Source organism: Ruditapes philippinarum, unplaced genomic scaffold (genome assembly GCF_026571515.1).
Source record: "Ruditapes philippinarum isolate M1 unplaced genomic scaffold, ASM2657151v2 ctg3867_1_1_1_1, whole genome shotgun sequence".
In the NCBI taxonomy this organism is placed as follows: Eukaryota; Metazoa; Mollusca; class Bivalvia; order Venerida; family Veneridae; genus Ruditapes; species Ruditapes philippinarum.
Window position 1 is genome coordinate 45,171 of NW_026865302.1, and position 19,329 is coordinate 64,499.

General features: G+C 32.8%; 1 protein-coding gene across 3 annotated transcripts in view; it reads left to right on the top strand.

Moving 5' to 3' along the window:
* The window catches only part of LOC132728581 (uncharacterized), a 67,298-nt gene that overhangs the window by 30,239 nt on the left and 17,730 nt on the right, over positions 1–19,329 (top strand). For all 3 annotated transcript variants that reach the window (XM_060714241.1, XM_060714242.1, XM_060714240.1), the window contains 2 exons: positions 11,496–11,695; positions 16,726–16,820. In XM_060714241.1, the coding sequence (XP_060570224.1) occupies positions 11,496–11,695; positions 16,726–16,820 (295 nt within the window). The remainder of the gene's footprint in view (positions 1–11,495; positions 11,696–16,725; positions 16,821–19,329) is intronic.

The window sequence follows — 19,329 nt, forward strand, 5'->3', positions numbered from 1 at the left end:
ATTGATTTTAGAAAAAGAGTTAAAATATAAAATAAAGTTTAACATGAGTAAAAATATAAAATAAAGTTTAACATACCTGTAGAAATACACATAGACAGTATAAGTCAAAATATATCCTTTATTGACAGTCCAAGAAATTATGACTGTCTAACCTTAAACTGTCTATTTTATAGGTATGTTTTGGAATTGTTTGAAAAGTAGAATTAATTTATAAATGGGTTTTCACTTTGAAGTTATAAATGTCAAAAACTAAGAAGGAAATAAAGCTGTGATATTTTACTCAACTATTATTCTGTATTTGTTTGTATTTACTCTATAAAAAACAGTCCATCTGTTAAACAAAGAAAAGTGCTAAAAAGACCTAAAGTGCTTCCTAGGCTTAAGCAAAATGTGTTAAGAATGATGGTTTCTATCCCAAAGTTTGAAGAAGTAATTACTGTAAAAATACATGTTATTTTAAGGTTTTAAATTTGAAAATACAAACAAGTAAAATATAGATACAAAAATGTACAAAAATATGCATTATGTAATATAAAAATATAACTCATATTTGGGGTTCCTTATAATTCCCCTCGGCTTCGAGAACTTTTACCCCAAAGTTTGAACGAAGTAAGGTATGAACGTTTTTTAGGCAAAAGTATTTAATCATAATGCTTTTTAAATTAAATACAAAGAATAAAAAGTGAAAGTCATATTACAAATATATGAGTTTACAAAAATAAAAAGAATATACATCAATATACAACAGTGAGAGTCAACGCTAAATAATAACTGTCCTGGTGGTACCTACTGATGTCTAATTGGTATGAGTAGGTTGTGTTTTTGGTAAAAGTAAACATAGAATGGTTTTGTAAAAATATTTTGTAGTTTGTTTGCTAAGGTCATACTAAGAGGAATTGCTGAAGAAACATAAAGAATTGTTTCAGACTGTTTGTCCACTATAGAGAAGCCAGGCCAACATACAGTTAACTTGCATGACAGACAATGCTTTTCATGTTAAAATCAGATACTGAAGCAGGGACATTAATATGGTAACTAGATGGGCACCTGGGCAACCGAATAATGTCAAGTAGAACACAGTCATCATTGTTTGAGATCTCTAGACACACTGTAGAGTTTTTACTTTTACAATTCTTTTTAAACAAGTAGATAGCAATCAAAATAAGTATTAGAAGAAGCAAAACAAAATTTGAATGTTCCCATTTTAAGTCCAAGGACAGAGACTGACTGAGCTGTGGAGCTGCAGTTTTTGGTTTGTAAATAAAACTAGGAACTGTAGATGGCAGCCCTTTGACTTGTTGCACCTGTTGTATAATTTAAATAAAGCCGTGCTTAGTTTCCTTACTCTATAGAATGTATATAAGAGTAAGATTGTCAAAAATACAGTTACATTTATAGTATATAACAACAGTATTTCATTTGCAAAGGGGAAAATATATGGCATAGCAATATCTAATGGGTATTCAATTTTAAAACTTTGGTACCAAAAGTCACTTGCAATGAACACAGGGTTTTCTTTCTTAAAGAGAATTCCATGATTAAGCCGTTTCACATTTTCTGTTCTTTCACTTAAATAAATCAGACCAAACATGACCATTATGCACATTAGTACACACCTCAGAATAGAGACACTGACGGAGAAATCTGATAAAAATTCTAGTAAGAGTTAGCACTATTGAGACAACAGAGAAGAGTTTGTTGTAGGTATCACAGTTTCTGTTTCTTCACTTAAATCAAACAATCACATTAGTACACACATCAGAATATAGCCATCACTGAACTCAGAAAGTAAGGGGAAATCTGATAAAATTCTAGTAGTGAACCAAGAGAAGAGGTAGACAACAAAGAAAGAAGAATTTTGTTGTAGGATTCACTACTTAAATTTTATATACAATTAAGATCAAAGTTTGGAAAGATAGTTTATTGCGCATGAGTTGTGAGTGACTTCATTCATCAGTATAATCCTATCTATTTGTTAACAGATCTAGTGAAATATTTTGGTTTGTGCCTCTTTCTTCTCTTTCCCTGTTTTGTGTGAGTTTTCAGATATTCTGAAATCATATAAGTGTTAACTAGGTGTTCCGCAAGCCAGCGGCGAGACCTGTTTACAAAGTGAATACAGTTCCATTGAGTTCCATTATAACAAACTCCTAATATTTTAACATACTTGGAAAGAGCATCCATTTTTCCAGCTTTATTTAAAATCATTGATGCAGGTGGTTGCCTATTTTGTTTAGACGTTGGCCAGCTCATTTTCTGCAGATGCTCAGCGACCTTCTGTTGAATAGTAATGTAAGTCATACCATCCTGCTTTTATGAATCAGTCAGCAACATCTAAGTTGTCTGATTATTATTTGGCTGTAGATCTCGAGAATGTAAAATTCAACACTGGATCAGAATTGCTTTCTTCAGACAAGACGGTATCTTCGTGGTCACTCAGCGCCAAGTTTGATTCTTATGGATCTTCTGAGGTCCCTTCGTTTCCGTTGTCTGTAGATAATAGCGTTTCAGGTGTTGACATTACCCGGATTCTCCACTAATCTTTAACGATCTATCTTTAACGAACTGCGTGTTTGTGGGGAAGGATTGCTATTTTGTTTACAGTCTGTAGAAATACACATAGACAGTATAAGTCAAAATATATCCTTTATTGACAGTCCAAGAAATTATCTTTACAAATACAATGTATAATAAGACATGTTCTTAATTAAGAATTCTCAATACATGTGTATCAATATATAAAATTCATAGACAATTTATTTCAATATGATAACAATTATTTATTAAAATTAAGTTGGGGAAATAATTACTCACTTAGCATTATGAGAACATTTTGATAATTAAAATAGGTAACAGGTACCATGTCAACAAAATGTATATAATAAAATACTTAATTAACATTACAAAAATCAATGTTCAATGTATTCATGTGTTCCAAAAATATAAGTCAAACTATGAAAAATATGTTGTAAGTAAAACATAAAGTAACATTTAAACAAGTCAGAGACTAAAGTAAGTTTACAAAATTTCATTTCCTATTGATTTTAGAAAAAGAGTTAAAATATAAAATAAAGTTTAACATGAGTTAAAATATAAAATAAAGTTTAACATACCTGTAGAAATACACATAGACAGTATAAGTCAAAATATATCCTTTATTGACAGTCCAAGAAATTATGACTGTCTAACCTTAAACTGTCTATTTTATAGGTATGTTTTGGAATTGTTTGAAAAGTAGAATTAATTTATTAATGGGTTTTCACTTTGAAGTTATAAATGTCAAAAACTAAGAAGGAAACAAAGCTGTGATATTTTACTCAACTATTATTCTGTATTTGTTTGTATTTACTCTATAAAAAACAGTCCATCTGTTAAACAAAGAAAAGTGCTAAAAAGACCTAAAGTGCTTCCTAGGCTTAAGCAAAATGTGTTAAGAATGATGGTTTCTATCCCAAAGTTTGAAGAAGTAATTACTGTAAAAATACATGTTATTTTAAGGTTTTAAATTTGAAAATACAAACAAGTAAAATATAGATACAAAAATGTACAAAAATATGCATTATGTAATATAAAAATATAACTCATATTTGGGGTTCCTTATAATTCCCCTCGGCTTCGAGAACTTTGACCCCAAAGTTTGAACGAAGTAAGGTATGAAAGTTTTTTAGGCAAAAGTATTTAAACATAATGCTTTTTAAATTAAATACAAAGAATAAAAAGTGAAAGTCATATTACAAATATATGAGTTTACAAAAATAAAAAGAATATACATCAATATACAACAGTGAGAGTCAACGCTAAATAATAACTGTCCTGGTGGTACCTACTGATGTCTAATTGGTATGAGTAGGTTGTGTTTTTGGTAAAAGTAAACATAGAATGGTTTTGTAAAAATATTTTGTAGTTTGTTTGCTAAGGTCATACTAAGAGGAATTGCTGAAGAAACATAAAGAATTGTTTCAGACTGTTTGTCCACTATAGAGAAGCCAGGCCAACATACAGTTAACTTGCATGACAGACAATGCTTTTCAATGTTAAAATCAGATACTGAAGCAGGGACATTGATATGGTAACTAGATGGGCACCTGGGCAACCGAATAATGTCAAGTAGAACACAGTCATCATTGTTTGAGATCTCTAGACACACTGTAGAGTTTTTACTTTTACAATTCTTTTTAAACAAGTAGATAGCAATCAAAATAAGTATGAGAAGAAGCAAAACAAAATTTGAATGTTCCCATTTTAAGTCCAAGGACAGAGACTGACTGAGCTGTGGAGCTGCAGTTTTTGGTTTGTAAATAAAACTAGGAAGTGTAGATGGCAGCCCTTTGACTTGTTGCACCTGTTGTATAATTAATAAAGCCGTGCTTAGTTTCCTTACTCTATGGAATGTATATAAGAGTAAGATTGTCAAAAATACAGTTACATTTATAGTAAATAACAACAATTCTTCATTTGCAAATGGAATAATATATGGCATAGCAATATCTAATGGGTATTCAACCTCAAAACTTTGGTACCAAAAGTCACTTGCAATGAACACAGGGTTTTCTTTCTTAAAGAGAATTCCGTGATTAAGCCGTTTCACCGTTTCTGTTCTTTCACGTAAATAAATCAGATCGAACATGACCATTATGCACTAAGTAAACACCTCAGAATAGAGACACTGAAGGAGAAATTTAGCACTATTGAGACAACAGAGAAGAGTTTTGTTGTAGATATTACAGTTTCTGTTCCTTCTCTTAAATCAATCCATCACATTAGTACACACATCAGAATAGAGCCATCACTGAACCCAGAAAGTAAGGAGAAATTTGATAAAATTCTAGTAGTGAACCAAGAGAAGAGGTAGACAACAAAGAAAGAAGAATTTTGTTGTAGGATTCACTACTTAAATCTTATATACAATTAAGATCAAAGTTTGGAAAGATAGTTTATTGCGCATGAGTTGTGAGTGACTTCATTCATCAGTATAATCCTATCTATTAGTTAACAGATCTAGTGAAATATTTTGGTTTGTGTCTTTTTCTTCTCTTTCCCTGTTTTGTGTGAGTTTTCAGATATTCTGAAATCACATTATTGTTTACTAGGTGTTCCGCAAGCCAGCGGCGAGACCCGTTTATGAAGTGAATGCGGTACCATTGAGTCCCATCATAACTAGCCCCTATTATTTTTACTTTATCAGAAAGAGCTTCCATTTTTTCAGCCTCAGTTAAAATGAGTGATGCAGGTGGTTGCCTATTTTGTTTAGACGTTGGCCAGCTCATTTTCTGCAGATGCTCAGCGACCTTCTGTTGAATAGTAATGTAAGTCATACCATCCTGCTTTTATGAATCAGTCAGCAACATCTAAGTTGTCTGATTATTATTTGGCTGTAGATCTCGAGAATGTAAAATTCAACACTGGATCAGAATTGCTTTCTCAGACAAGACGGTATCTTCGTGGTCACTCAGCGCCAAGTTTGATTCTTATGGATCTTCTGAGGTCCCTTCGTTTCCGTTGTCTGTAGATAATAGCGTTTCAGGTGTTGACATTACCCGGATTCTCCACTAATCTTTAACGATCTATCTTTAACGAACTGCGTGTTTGTGGGGAAGGATTGCTATTTTGTTTACAGTCTGTAGAAATACACATAGACAGTATAAGTCAAAATATATCCTTTATTGACAGTCCAAGAAATTATCTTTACAAATACAATGTATAATAAGACATGTTCTTAATTAAGAATTCTCAATACATGTGTATCAATATATAAAATTCATAGACAATTTATTTCAATATGATAACAATTATTTATTAAAATTAAGTTGGGGAAATAATTACTCACTTAGCATTATGAGAACATTTTGATAATTAAAATAGGTAACAGGTACATGTCAACAAAATGTATATAATAAAATACTTAATTTACATTACAAAAATCAATGTTCAATGTATTCATGTGTTCCAAAAATATAAGTCAACCTATGAAAAATATGTTGTAAGTAAAACATAAAGTTACATTTAAACAAGTCAGAGACTAAAGTAAGTTTACAAAATTTCATTTCCTATTGATTTTAGAAAAAGAGTTAAAATATAAAATAAAGTTTAACATGAGTAAAAATATAAAATAAAGTTTAACATACCTGTAGAAATACACATAGACAGTATAAGTCAAAATATATCCTTTATTGACAGTCCAAGAAATTATGACTGTCTAACCTTAAACTGTCTATTTTATAGGTATGTTTTGGAATTGTTTGAAAAGTAGAATTAATTTATAAATGGGTTTTCACTTTGAAGTTATAAATGTCAAAAACTAAGAAGGAAATAAAGCTGTGATATTTTACTCAACTATTATTCTGTATTTGTTTGTATTTACTCTATAAAAAACAGTCCATCTGTTAAACAAAGAAAAGTGCTAAAAAGACCTAAAGTGCTTCCTAGGCTTAAGCAAAATGTGTTAAGAATGATGGTTTCTATCCCAAAGTTTGAAGAAGTAATTACTGTAAAAATACATGTTTATTTTAAGGTTTTAAATTTGAAAATACAAACAAGTAAAATATAGATACAAAAATGTACAAAAATATGCATTATGTAATATAAAAATATAACTCATATTTGGGGTTCCTTATAATTCCCCTCGGCTTCGAGAACTTTGACCCCAAAGTTTGAACGAAGTAAGGTATGAAAGTTTTTTAGGCAAAAGTATTTAAACATAATGCTTTTTAAATTAAATACAAAGAATAAAAAGTGAAAGTCATATTACAAATATATGAGTTTACAAAAATAAAAAGAATATACATCAATATACAACAGTGAGAGTCAACGCTAAATAATAACTGTCCTGGTGGTACCTACTGATGTCTAATTGGTATGAGTAGGTTGTGTTTTTGGTAAAAGTAAACATAGAATGGTTTTGTAAAAATATTTTGTAGTTTGTTTGCTAAGGTCATACTAAGAGGAATTGCTGAAGAAACATAAAGAATTGTTTCAGACTGTTTGTCCACTATAGAGAAGCCAGGCCAACATACAGTTAACTTGCATGACAGACAATGCTTTTCATGTTAAAATCAGATACTGAAGCAGGGACATTAATATGGTAACTAGATGGGCACCTGGGCAACCGAATAATGTCAAGTAGAACACAGTCATCATTGTTTGAGATCTCTAGACACACTGTAGAGTTTTTACTTTTACAATTCTTTTTAAACAAGTAGATAGCAATCAAAATAAGTATTAGAAGAAGCAAAACAAAATTTGAATGTTCCCATTTTAAGTCCAAGGACAGAGACTGACTGAGCTGTGGAGCTGCAGTTTTTGGTTTGTAAATAAAACTAGGAACTGTAGATGGCAGCCCTTTGACTTGTTGCACCTGTTGTATAATTAATAAAGCCGTGCTTAGTTTCCTTACTCTATAGAATGTATATAAGAGTAAGATTGTCAAAAATACAGTTACATTTATAGTATATAACAACAGTATTTCATTTGCAAAGGGGAAAATATATGGCATAGCAATATCTAATGGGTATTCAATTTTAAAACTTTGGTACCAAAAGTCACTTGCAATGAACACAGGGTTTTCTTTCTTAAAGAGAATTCCATGATTAAGCCGTTTCACATTTTCTGTTCTTTCACTTAAATAAATCAGACCAAACATGACCATTATGCACATTAGTACACACCTCAGAATAGAGACACTGAAGGAGAAATCTGATAAAAATTCTAGTAAGAGTTAGCACTATTGAGACAACAGAGAAGAGTTTGTTGTAGGTATCACAGTTTCTGTTTCTTCACTTAAATCAAACAATCACATTAGTACACACATCAGAATATAGCCATCACTGAACTCAGAAAGTAAGGGGAAATCTGATAAAATTCTAGTAGTGAACCAAGAGAAGAGTTAGACAACAAAGAAAGAAGAATTTTGTTGTAGGATTCACTACTTAAATTTTATATACAATAAAGATCAAAGTTGAGAAAGATAGTTTTGGCGCCAGAGTTGTGAGTGACTTCATTCATCAGTATAATCCTATCTATTTGTTAACAGATCTAGTGAAATATTATGGTTTGTGCCTCTTTCTTCTCTTTCCCTGTTTTGTGTGAGTTTTCAGATATTCTGAAATCATATAAGTGTTAACTAGGTGTTCCGCAAGCCAGCGGCGAGACCTGTTTACAAAGTGAATACAGTTCCATTGAGTTCCATTATAACAAACTCCTAATATTTTAACATACTTGGAAAGAGCATCCATTTTTCCAGCTTTATTTAAAATCATTGATGCAGGTGGTTGCCTATTTTGTTTAGACGTTGGCCAGCTCATTTTCTGCAGATGCTCAGCGACCTTCTGTTGAATAGTAATGTAAGTCATACCATCCTGCTTTTATGAATCAGTCAGCAACATCTAAGTTGTCTGATTATTATTTGGCTGTAGATCTCGAGAATGTAAAATTCAACACTGGATCAGAATTGCTTTCTTCAGACAAGACGGTATCTTCGTGGTCACTCAGCGCCAAGTTTGATTCTTATGGATCTTCTGAGGTCCCTTCGTTTCCGTTGTCTGTAGATAATAGCGTTTCAGGTGTTGACATTACCCGGATTCTCCACTAATCTTTAACGATCTATCTTTAACGAACTGCGTGTTTGTGGGGAAGGATTGCTATTTTGTTTACAGTCTGTAGAAATACACATAGACAGTATAAGTCAAAATATATCCTTTATTGACAGTCCAAGAAATTATGACTGTCTATTTTATAGGTATGTTTTGGAATTGTTTGAAAAGTAGAATTAATTTATAAATGGGTTTACACTTTGAAGTTATAAATGTCAAAAACTAAGAAGGAAATAAAGCTGTGATATTTTACTCAACTATTATTCTGTATTTGTTTGTATTTACTCTATAAAAAACAGTCCATCTGTTAAACAAAGAAAAGTGCTAAAAAGACCTAAAGTGCTTCCTAGGCTTAAGCAAAATGTGTTAAGAATGATGGTTTCTATCCCAAAGTTTGAAGAAGTAATTACTGTAAAAAATACATGTTATTTTAAGGTTTTAAATTTGAAAATACAAACAAGTAAAATATAGATACAAAAATGTACAAAAATATGCATTATGTAATATAAAAATATAACTCATATTTGGGGTTCCTTATAATTGGTTAATCTTGCGATAATTGTTCTTTGTTACACTCACATCATGTATGAAAATGTTCATAAGTCTAGCATCTTTATTTCAAGAGTTATCTCCTCTTAGTTCAAGAATTTTACTATTAAAAATGTTATATTCTGGTAACAACCAGGGATGTTTAAAGATTTATCCTCAGGGTCTCAGTCAGTTGGTCTGTCTATCCGTTTCTAAAAACTGTTTCTTGAGATCACTTTTAAAGACATTGGAACTTTTATAACAAATTTACTTAAAATATTGAAAAGTTGAAACATCAGTCATACATATTCATCCTGACAAAATTGGATCTTTTGATTATCTGTTCTATAAACATAATAAGGGACACTTCACATATTACTTAGATACAGACAATTTAAGAACTCAAAAGATTTAAGTTTATTCATGTCATTCATTCATTCATTCAGTGACATAATTAAGTGACCAATGGCCCTTCAGAATGTTGCTGGGGTTCTAACGGGTAGGGGACTTCTTGATTGCTTGCAATTCTATGATGATTGCTTGTTTACATAATATTTCAAGAAAGGTTCTTGTAATACACTTAAATTTTGTAATCATGGAATATATCCTACAAAAAAGTAACTCTGTTTTTTCTGTTGATTTTATGAAGATAATATCTCAGGGTAGGTAATAATACACAGAAATAATGTAAATATAGAATATTTGGTACCAGATATCAGTGATCTCATTCATGCATCTTAGGTAGTATTGTGTTTCAAGACTGTGTTCATTTTTAGCTCACCAGAGCCGAAGGCTCAGGGTGAGCTATTAGTATCAAAGGGGGATGCTCTGGCGTCTGTCGTCATGCGTCAACAATCGTCTTCTTCTCTGAAACAACTAAGCAGATTTACTTCATATTTGGTCTGTAGCATCCTTGTGACAGCCACACTTGAATTTGCTCATGTCATTTCAATTGGCCCCTTTTAGGGGTCAGCAGAGCTAAAAATAGAAAAACCTTTAAACATCTTCTTCTACAGAACTAGTGGTTGGATGATCACCAAACTTTGTCTGTAGCATTCTTGGGTAGTCTTTAATCAAGTTTGCTCATATTAATTTGATTGGCCCCTTTTAGGGGTCTCTTAAGGGCTAACAATAGAAAAACCTTTAAATTTCTATTTCTACAGAACTAATTGATGGATGATCACCAAACTTTGTCTGTAGCATTCCTAGGTAGTCTTTTATCAAGTTAGCTAATATTATTTTGATTTGCCCCTTTTAGGGGTGAGTCTCTAGGGCTAAAAATAGAAAAAACCTTTAAACATCTTCTCCTACAGAACTAATTGATGGATGATCACCAAACTTTGTCTGTAGCATTCTCAGGTAGTCTTTTATCAAGTTTGTTAATATTATTTTGATTGGCCCCTTTTAGTGGCCGCAAAAGCTTAAAATAGAAATACCTTTAAATGTCTATTTGTACAGAACTCTTTGATGGAAGATCACCAAACTTTGTCTGTACCATTCTTGGGTAGTCTTTTATCAAGTAAGCTCATATTAATTTGATTAGCCCCTTTTAGGGGTCTCTATAGCTAAAAATAGAAATATTGTTAAATGTCTATTTCTAGAGAACCAATTGATGGATGGTCACCAAACTTTGTAGTATTCTTAGGTAGTCTTTTATCAAGTTTGGTCATATGTCAATTTGATTGGTCCCTTTTAGGGGCCGCTAAAATTAAAAGAAGGTATACATTTAAACGTCTATTGCTACAGAACTAATTGATGGATGATCACCAAACTTTGTCTGTAGCATTATTGGGTAGTTTTTTATTAAGTTTGCTGATATTAACTTGATTAGCCCCTTTTAGGGGGCGCTAAAATTAAAAATAGAAATACGTTTAAACATCTCCTACAGAAATAATTAATTGATGATCACCAAACTTTTTCTGTAGCATTCTTGGGTAATCTTTTATCAAGTTTACTCATATTAATTTGATTGGCCCCTTTCAGGGGCCTCTAAAGCTAAAAATAGAAAAACCTTTAAACATCTTCTTCAGAACCAATTGATGGATGATCATCAAACTTTGTCTGTAGCATTCTTGGGTAGTCTTTTATCAAGTTTGCTTATATGAATTTTATTAGCCCCTTTTAGGGGTCACTAAAGATAAAAATAGAAAAAACCTTCGAACATCATTTCTTACTGAAATATTTGATAGATGATCACCAAACTTTATAGTATTCTTAGGTTGTCTTTAATCAAGTTTGCTCATATTAATTTGATTAGTCCCGTTTAAGCTAAAGCTTAAATACCCCAGGTTTCTGGTGATTAAAAGTTTTCTTCTTTAAGAAAGTATAATGTTATAGTATAACTGTCCTCTCTTGTAACATGTCAGTGTTGTGTTTCAGAACTGTAATTCTTCACAAAGATATAGCCTCTAAAAATATTGTGTTGGATGATATGTTTAATGCCCGCCTTATTGACTTTGGGTTAGCAAGAGAAAAAGATGATAAATCAAGTAAAACTGGTGGAAGTTTATTTTACTTACATCCTAAATTTGGAGAATCAAGTGCAAACGAGAGCTGGGATTATTACAGTTTTGCTGTCAGTAAGTATATGATTATAACTTGACAGACACATATTTAGCCTAAGTTTTGCATATAAGGGGTGTCATATTTTAATGGGTTTGGTCGTTTTGGCATATAGCAATTCACCTGTGTGTGTGTTTGTTTGTGTGTGTGTGTGTGTGTGTGTGTGTGTGTGTGTGTGTGTGTGTGTGTGTGTGTGTGTGTGTGTGTTCTATAGATTATATAGTGAATTTAAAAATCTTGTGAAAAACCACAAGTCCAAATTCAACCAAACTTGGCAGGATTGATCCTTGGGCGAACAGCTTCCAAAGTTGTTCAAAGAATTTCATTCCATGCTGAAATCTGGTTGCTATGGCAACTAAAAGGAATTATAAGAATAAATTTAAAAAATCTTTTTGTAAAGACCCAAAAGGCCTAGAGCTTAGATATTTTGCATAAGGCATTGTCTGGTAGACCTCTACCAAGATTGTTCAAATTACAGCCCTGGGGTCAAAATCGGCCCCGCCCCGGGGGTCATTGATTTTCACTATATTTACATATAGTAAAAACTTAAAATACCTTCTTGTAAAGACCCAAAAGGCCTTGAGCTTAGATATTTTGCATAAGGCATTGTCTGGTAGACCTCTACCCAGATTGTTCAAATTATAGCCCTGAGGACAAAATTGCCCCAGCCCAGTGGGTCATTGATTTTAAATATATAAATAAAGTAAAAAATAAAAAAATCTTATTGTCTGAAGGTACAAGGCTTAGAGCTTTAATATTTGTTAAATGATATCATCTATAGGTACTCTACCAAAGTTGTTCAAATTTTGCCTTTAGTGTCAAAAGGGGCCTAAGATTTTCCTTATATGTGTATAGTAAAAAACTTAAAAAATCATCTTCTCTAAATTTACAAAGGCTAGAGTTAAGATATTTTGCATGAAACATTGTGTAGTGAACCTCTAGCAAGATTGTACAAATTATAGCCCTGGGGACAAAATTGGCCCCACCCCCAGGGGTCATTGATTTTCACTATGTACATATATAGTAAAAAAATAAAAATCTTCTTGTCTGAAGGTACAAGGCTTAGAGCTTTGATATTTGGTATATAATATCATCTATAGGTCCTCTACTAAAGTTGTTTTAATTATGCCCCTAGTGTTAAAATTGCCCTGCCCTAGAGGCAATAGTTTTCCTTATATGTGTAAAGTAAAAACTTGAAAAATCTTCTTCTATGAATTGACAATGGCTAGAAGTTAAATATATGGCATGAGACTTTGAGAAGTGTACCCTTACCAAGATTGTTCAAATTATAGCCCAGGGGGTCAAAATTGGTCCCGACCCGGGGGTCATTGATTTTCATTATGTACATATACTAAAAAAATAAAAAAATATTTTTGTTTGAAGGTACAAGGCATAGAGCTTTGATGTTTGCTATATAATATCATCTATATCTGTCCTCTACCAAAGTTGTTCAAATTTTTCCCCTGGTGTCAAAATTGGCCCTGCCCAGGGGCAGTGATTCTCATTATGTACACATAGTTAAACAGAAAATAAAACAAATGTTTTCTGAATGGGAGAAAGCTACAGCTTAGATATTTGACTTGAAATGTTGTTTGGTGGACCAGTATCAAGATTGTTTTTAATTAAACCCTTGGGTCAAAATTTTGCCTTGCCCAAGGGGACAGTGACCTACTTTTTTGTCCTTTGATGTAGAGCAATGAAATTTTGACCATGTGCACAGTTTTAGTTGTAAAATTGAACTTAGATATCAGGTGACCTAGATTTTGATGATGTGACCTTCTATCTTGTCCTTTGATGTACAGCTATGAAATTTGAACCATGTGCACAGATAAAGATGTAAAGTGAACTTTGATATCAGCTGACCTAGATTTTGACAAAGTGTTTTTCTGTGTTGTCCTTTGATGTAGTCATGAAATTTAGGCTGTGTGAAATATGACCTTCACCTCCAATATTAATTTCACTTAACTCAAATGCATTGATATATTCCTACTCTGATCTTTTATCGAGTTAACAATAGATTTAACCACTAATCTGATAATAAGAATTAAGATAGGTCAGGGATCTATGCATTATGACAATCTTCAATTGTATAGAAACAAAAAAACAATCTGTTCCTACACTGTATTAATGCGATGGCAATAGCATTTTTCAAAAATTGCAATCTTGCTTTTAGCCTAAAACCGGTTAGAAAATTTCAGTGACCGCTAACCAAAGTTAGCTTAAAACCTTAGAAATTTAAAATTGAATTTTAAACATTACAATATTTTGTTAGCTAAACCAGAGCCGAAGGCTCAGGGTGAGCTATTAGTATCAGAGGGGGATGCTCCGGGGTCTGTCGGTCATGCGTCAACAATCGTCTTCTTCTCTTAACTACTAAAAGCAGATTTACTTCAAAATTTGGTCTGTAGCATCCTTGCGACAGTCCACACTGGAATTTGCTCATGTCATTCCAATTGGCCCCTTTTAGGGGTCAGCAGAGCTAAAAATAGAAAAACCTTTAAACATCTTCTACAGAACAAATTGATGGATGATCACCAATTTTTGTCTGTAGCATTCTTGTGTAGTCTTTTATCAAGTTTGCTCATATTAATTTGATTAGCCCCTTTTAGGGGTCTCTAGGGCTAAAAATAGAAAATCCTTTAAAGGTCTATTTCTACAGAACTAATTGATGGATGATCATGAAACTTTGTCTGTAGCATTCTTAGGTAGTCTTTTATCAAGTTTGCTCATATTATTTTGATTGGCCCCTTTTAGGGGCCTCTAAAGCTAAAAAAAGAAATATAGTTAAATGCCTATATCTAGAGAACTAATTGATGGATGATCACCAAACTTTGTCTGTAGCATTCTTGGGTAGCTTTTTATCAAGTTTGCTAATATTATTTTGATTGGCCCCTTTTAAAGGCCGCAAAAGCTAAAAATAGAAATACCTTTAAATGTCTATTTCTGCAGAACTAATTGATGGATGATCACTAAACTTTGTCTGTAGCATTCTTGGGTAGTCTTATATCAAGAAAGCCCATATTAATTTGATTAGCCCCTTTTATGGGTCTCTATAGCTAAAAGTAGAAAAATCTTAAGATATCTTCTTCTTCAGAACTAATTGGGGCCGCTTAAGATGAAAAAATAGAAATACCTTTAAATGTCTTTTTCTGCACAACTAATGGATAGATGATCACCAGACTTTGTCAGTAGAATTGTTGGGTAGACTTTTATCAAGTTTGCTCATATTATTTTGATTGGCCACTTTTAGGGGCCGCTAAAATTAAACACAGATATACATTTAAACGTCTATTGCTACAGAACTAATTGATGAATGATTACCAAACTTTCTCTGTAGCATTTTTGGGTAATCTTTTATCAAGTTTGCTCACATAAATTTGATTGGCCCCCTTGTAGGGGCCTCTAAAGCTAAAAATAAAAAAAAAAAACTTTAAACATCTTCTACTTCAGAACCAATTGATGGATGATCACCAAACTTTGTCTGTAGCATTATTGGCTAGTCTTTTATCAAGTTTGCTCAAATTAATTGGATTAGCCCCTTTTAGGGGCCGCTAAAATTAAAAATAGAAATACGTTTAAACATCTTCTCTTACAGAACTAATTAATGGATGATCACCAAACTTTGTCTGTAGCATTTTTGGGTAAATTTTTATCAATTTTGCTCACATTAATTTGATAGACCCCTTTTAGGGGCCGCTAAAGCTAAAAATAGAAAAACATTTAAACATCTTCTACTTCAGAACCAATTGATGGATGATCACCAAACTTTGTCTGTAGAATTCTTGGGTACTCTTTTATCAAGTTTGCTTATATTAATTTGATTAGCCCCTTTTAAGGGTTACTAAAGCTTAAAATAGAAAAAAAAACCTTCGAACATCATTTTCTATTGAAATAATTGATAGATGATCACCAAACTTTGTAGCATTCTTAGGTAGTCTTTATCAAGTTTGCTCATATTAATTTGATTACCCCGTTAAAGCTAAAGCTTAAATGCCCCAGGTCATAGCATATCTTCAAATTATTGTTTAAACATGTTCTATGCTCAAATTTAATATAAGAATATATTGACATTCCAACACTGAAAAGCAGTTGTTTCAAGTGAGCGACTCAGGGCCATCATGGCCCTCTTGTTTTTTTATGTCAAGATATGACATTTAGTTTTTAAATCTATTTTTTATGCTCCCCGAAAAATTTCGGGGGAGCATAATTATAGTCGCCGGGTTGTCCGTCCGTCTGTGCAAACCTAGAGGTACTTGTGTGACTTGGAGAACAATGGGTAACAGTAAATTCTCTTTGATCTTTTTCATTCCGTTTTTACTTGTGTGTCTTTTTTTAAACCTTGTGTGACTAAAAATGACTAAAAAGATCAAAGGAAAAGTCACATAAATACCAATTCGTAAGTATTTAGTCCGTCCTTACGTGCCAAATTCGTGTCTGGCCCATAACTTTGTTATTTGAAGTTGGATTTTATAACTATTTCACAAAAATGATCACCATATTGAGACGACGTGTCACACGCAGCATTTGGGTCGCTACCTTGAAGGTCAATATCACAGCATGACCTTGCAGCAAAATCGTGTCCGGCTCATAACTTCGTTATTTGAAGTCACATTTTACAATAATTTCACAGAAATGATCACCATATTGAGACGACGTGTCATGCGCAACATTTTGGTTGTTTTTCTTTTTGAATTTTGTCTGTGACATAACTCTGACACGACAAGAGGTATACCTTCATGTGTCCAAAACCTATTCGCAGAGCATCACCCGGTTCAACCGGCTCTTATTAATTTATTCCAAAATTGCATAATTGAATGGCCATCATGTCACTCACTGTTCCCAGGCCCTTACGAGTATATCTTGGGTTCTAACCAGAAGGGGACTTTTATATTGCTTGCCATACAATGATAATTGCTTGTCATACATGACCAATTTGTTTTTGTTGGAAAAAACAAAAGTTGCTGCATTAACTTTTTGCCATGTAACTCTTCTTTAAAGAAGTGTTAAATGTTTGTAATTAAGCCTTTTTTACTTTTTAAATGAACAGTTGTGAGAGAAATGATTGCCAAATTTGGACCAGAAGGCGATGGAACAACACACTTGAAGAAAATGACAGCCAAAAAAGTCACAGATAATGTGATTGTAAGAAAAATCTCATATCTTGCAAAAAATATCTCTATTGTAACTTTTTTTGTAGCCCACCTGTCACAAGGTGACATGGTGAGTTTTTGTGATCGCTTTTTGTACGTCGTCATCCGTCCATCCTCCGTCTGTCTGTAAACTTTTACTTTAAACGACATCTCCTCATAAACCACCAGGGCAATTCCATCCAAACTTCACTGGAATGTTCCTTTGGTAGTGACTAGTCAACTTTAGATATTGTTCAAAGAATTTAATTCAATGTAGAACTCTGGTTGCCATGGCAACCGAAAGAAAAAACTTAAAAAATCTTCTTTAAAAAAAAACTAAAGATCTAGAGCTTAAATATTTGGCATGAATCATTGTCTAGTCAGTGTCTACCAAGTTTGTTTAAATAAAAGCTCTGGGGTCAAAATGGGCCCCACCCTAGGGGTCTTTGATTTTCCTTATATGTATGTAGAAAAATCTTTAAATAATCATCTTTTAAAAAACCTAAATAACTAGAGCTTAGATACTAAGCATGAAATATCTTCTAGGGTGTGTCTACCAAGTTTGTTCAAATAAAAGCCCAGGGGTCAAAATTTGACCCACCCCAGGGCATCATTGATTTTCATTATATGTATGTAGTATAAACAAAAAAAACATCTTAAAAACCCAAAGAGCTAGAGCTTAGATATTTAGCATGAAACATCTTCTCGTGTGTGTGTACACCATGTCTGTTCAAATAATAGCCCTTAGGTCAAAATTGGCCCGACCCGTGTTGTCATTGATTTTCCTTGTATGTATATAGTAAAAAATGTAAAAAAAAATCTTTAAAATAAAACCCAAAGAGCTAAGCTTAGATATTTATCATGAAATATCTTCTTGTGTGTGTCTACCAAGTTTGTTCAAATAAAAGCCCTGTGGTCAAAATTGGCCCCACCCCGGGATGTCATTGATTTTCCTTATGTGTATAAAGTAAAAACTTTAAAAAATCTACTTTAAAAAAACAAATAGCTAGAGCTTAGATATTTAGCATGAAACATCTTCTTGTGAGTGTCTACCAAGTTTTTTCAATTAAAAACCTTGGGGCAAAACTGGCCCTGCCCCTGGGTGTCATTTATTTTCATCATAATTATGTACACGTCATGTGGAACTGTTGTTTCGCCTTAGCAATAGCAAACAGTAATAATTTTATACATGCAATATTTCAGATTGTGATATCAGTTTAAGATTTAGATTTTGTTTATAGTTTACAATATTTCTTGTTCCATGTCATGGAGAGGTCTTGTATACAGTGAGCTATTTCAGGGCCATCATAGCCCTTTTGTTAAATAATTGTAACGAACTTGAAAAGTAGCATGTAATGAATTGACTAAATATGTGATTTTACAAATATCTTTAAATAAAGTATTTTTTATGCCACCGCAGCATCTGCGATGTGGTGGCATATAGCGATTCACTTGTGTGTGTATGTGTGTGTGTGTGTTTGTTTGTTTGTGTGTGTGTGTGTGTTATATAGATTATATAGTGAACTTAAAAAATCTTCTTGTGAAAAACCACTAGTCCAATTTCAACCAAACTTGGCAGGATTGATCCTTGGGTGAAGGGCTTCCAAAGTTGTCCAAAGAATTTCATTCCATGCAGAAATCTGGTTGCCATGGCAACCAAAAGGAATTATAAGAATAAATTTTAAAAATCTTCTTGTAAAGATCAAAAAGGCCTAGAGCTTAGATATTTTGCATTAGGCATTGTCTGATAGACCTCTACCAAGATTGTTCAAATTATAGCCCTGGGGTCAAAATCGGCCCCGCCCCGGGGGTCATTAATTTCACTATATATACATATAGTAAAAACATAAAATACCTTCTGTAAAGACCCAAAAGGCCTAGAGCTAACATATTTTGCATAAGGCATTGTCTGGTAGACCTCTACCAAAATTGTTCAAATTATAGCCCTGGGGTCAAAATCGGCCCTGTCCCGGGGGTCATTGATTTTCACTATATGTATATACAGTAAAAACTTAAAATCCTTCTTGTAAAGACCAAAACGGCCTAGAGCTTAGATATTTTGCATAAGGCATTGTCTGGTAGACCTCTACCCAAATTGTTCAAATTATAGCCCTGGGGTCAAAATCGGCCCCGCCCTGGGGGTCATTGGTTTTCCTTATATGTATATAGTAAAAACTTTAAAATAAATCTTCTAGTAATTGACAAATGCTAGAGGTTAGATATTTTGCATGAAACATTGTGAAGTGAATTCTAGCAAGATTGTTCAAATTATAGCCCTGGGGTGAAAATTGCCCCCGCCCCGGGGGTCATTAATTTTCAATAATTTTATAAACATATAGTAAAAAATCAAAAAAATCTTATTGTCTGAAGGTACAAGGCCTAGAGCTTTAATATTTGTTAAATGATATCATCTATAGGTACTCTACCAAAGTTGTTCAAATTTTGCTTCTAGTGTGAAAATTAGCCCTACCCCGGGGGCCATAGGTTTTCCTTATATGTATTTTGTAAAAACTTAAAAAAAT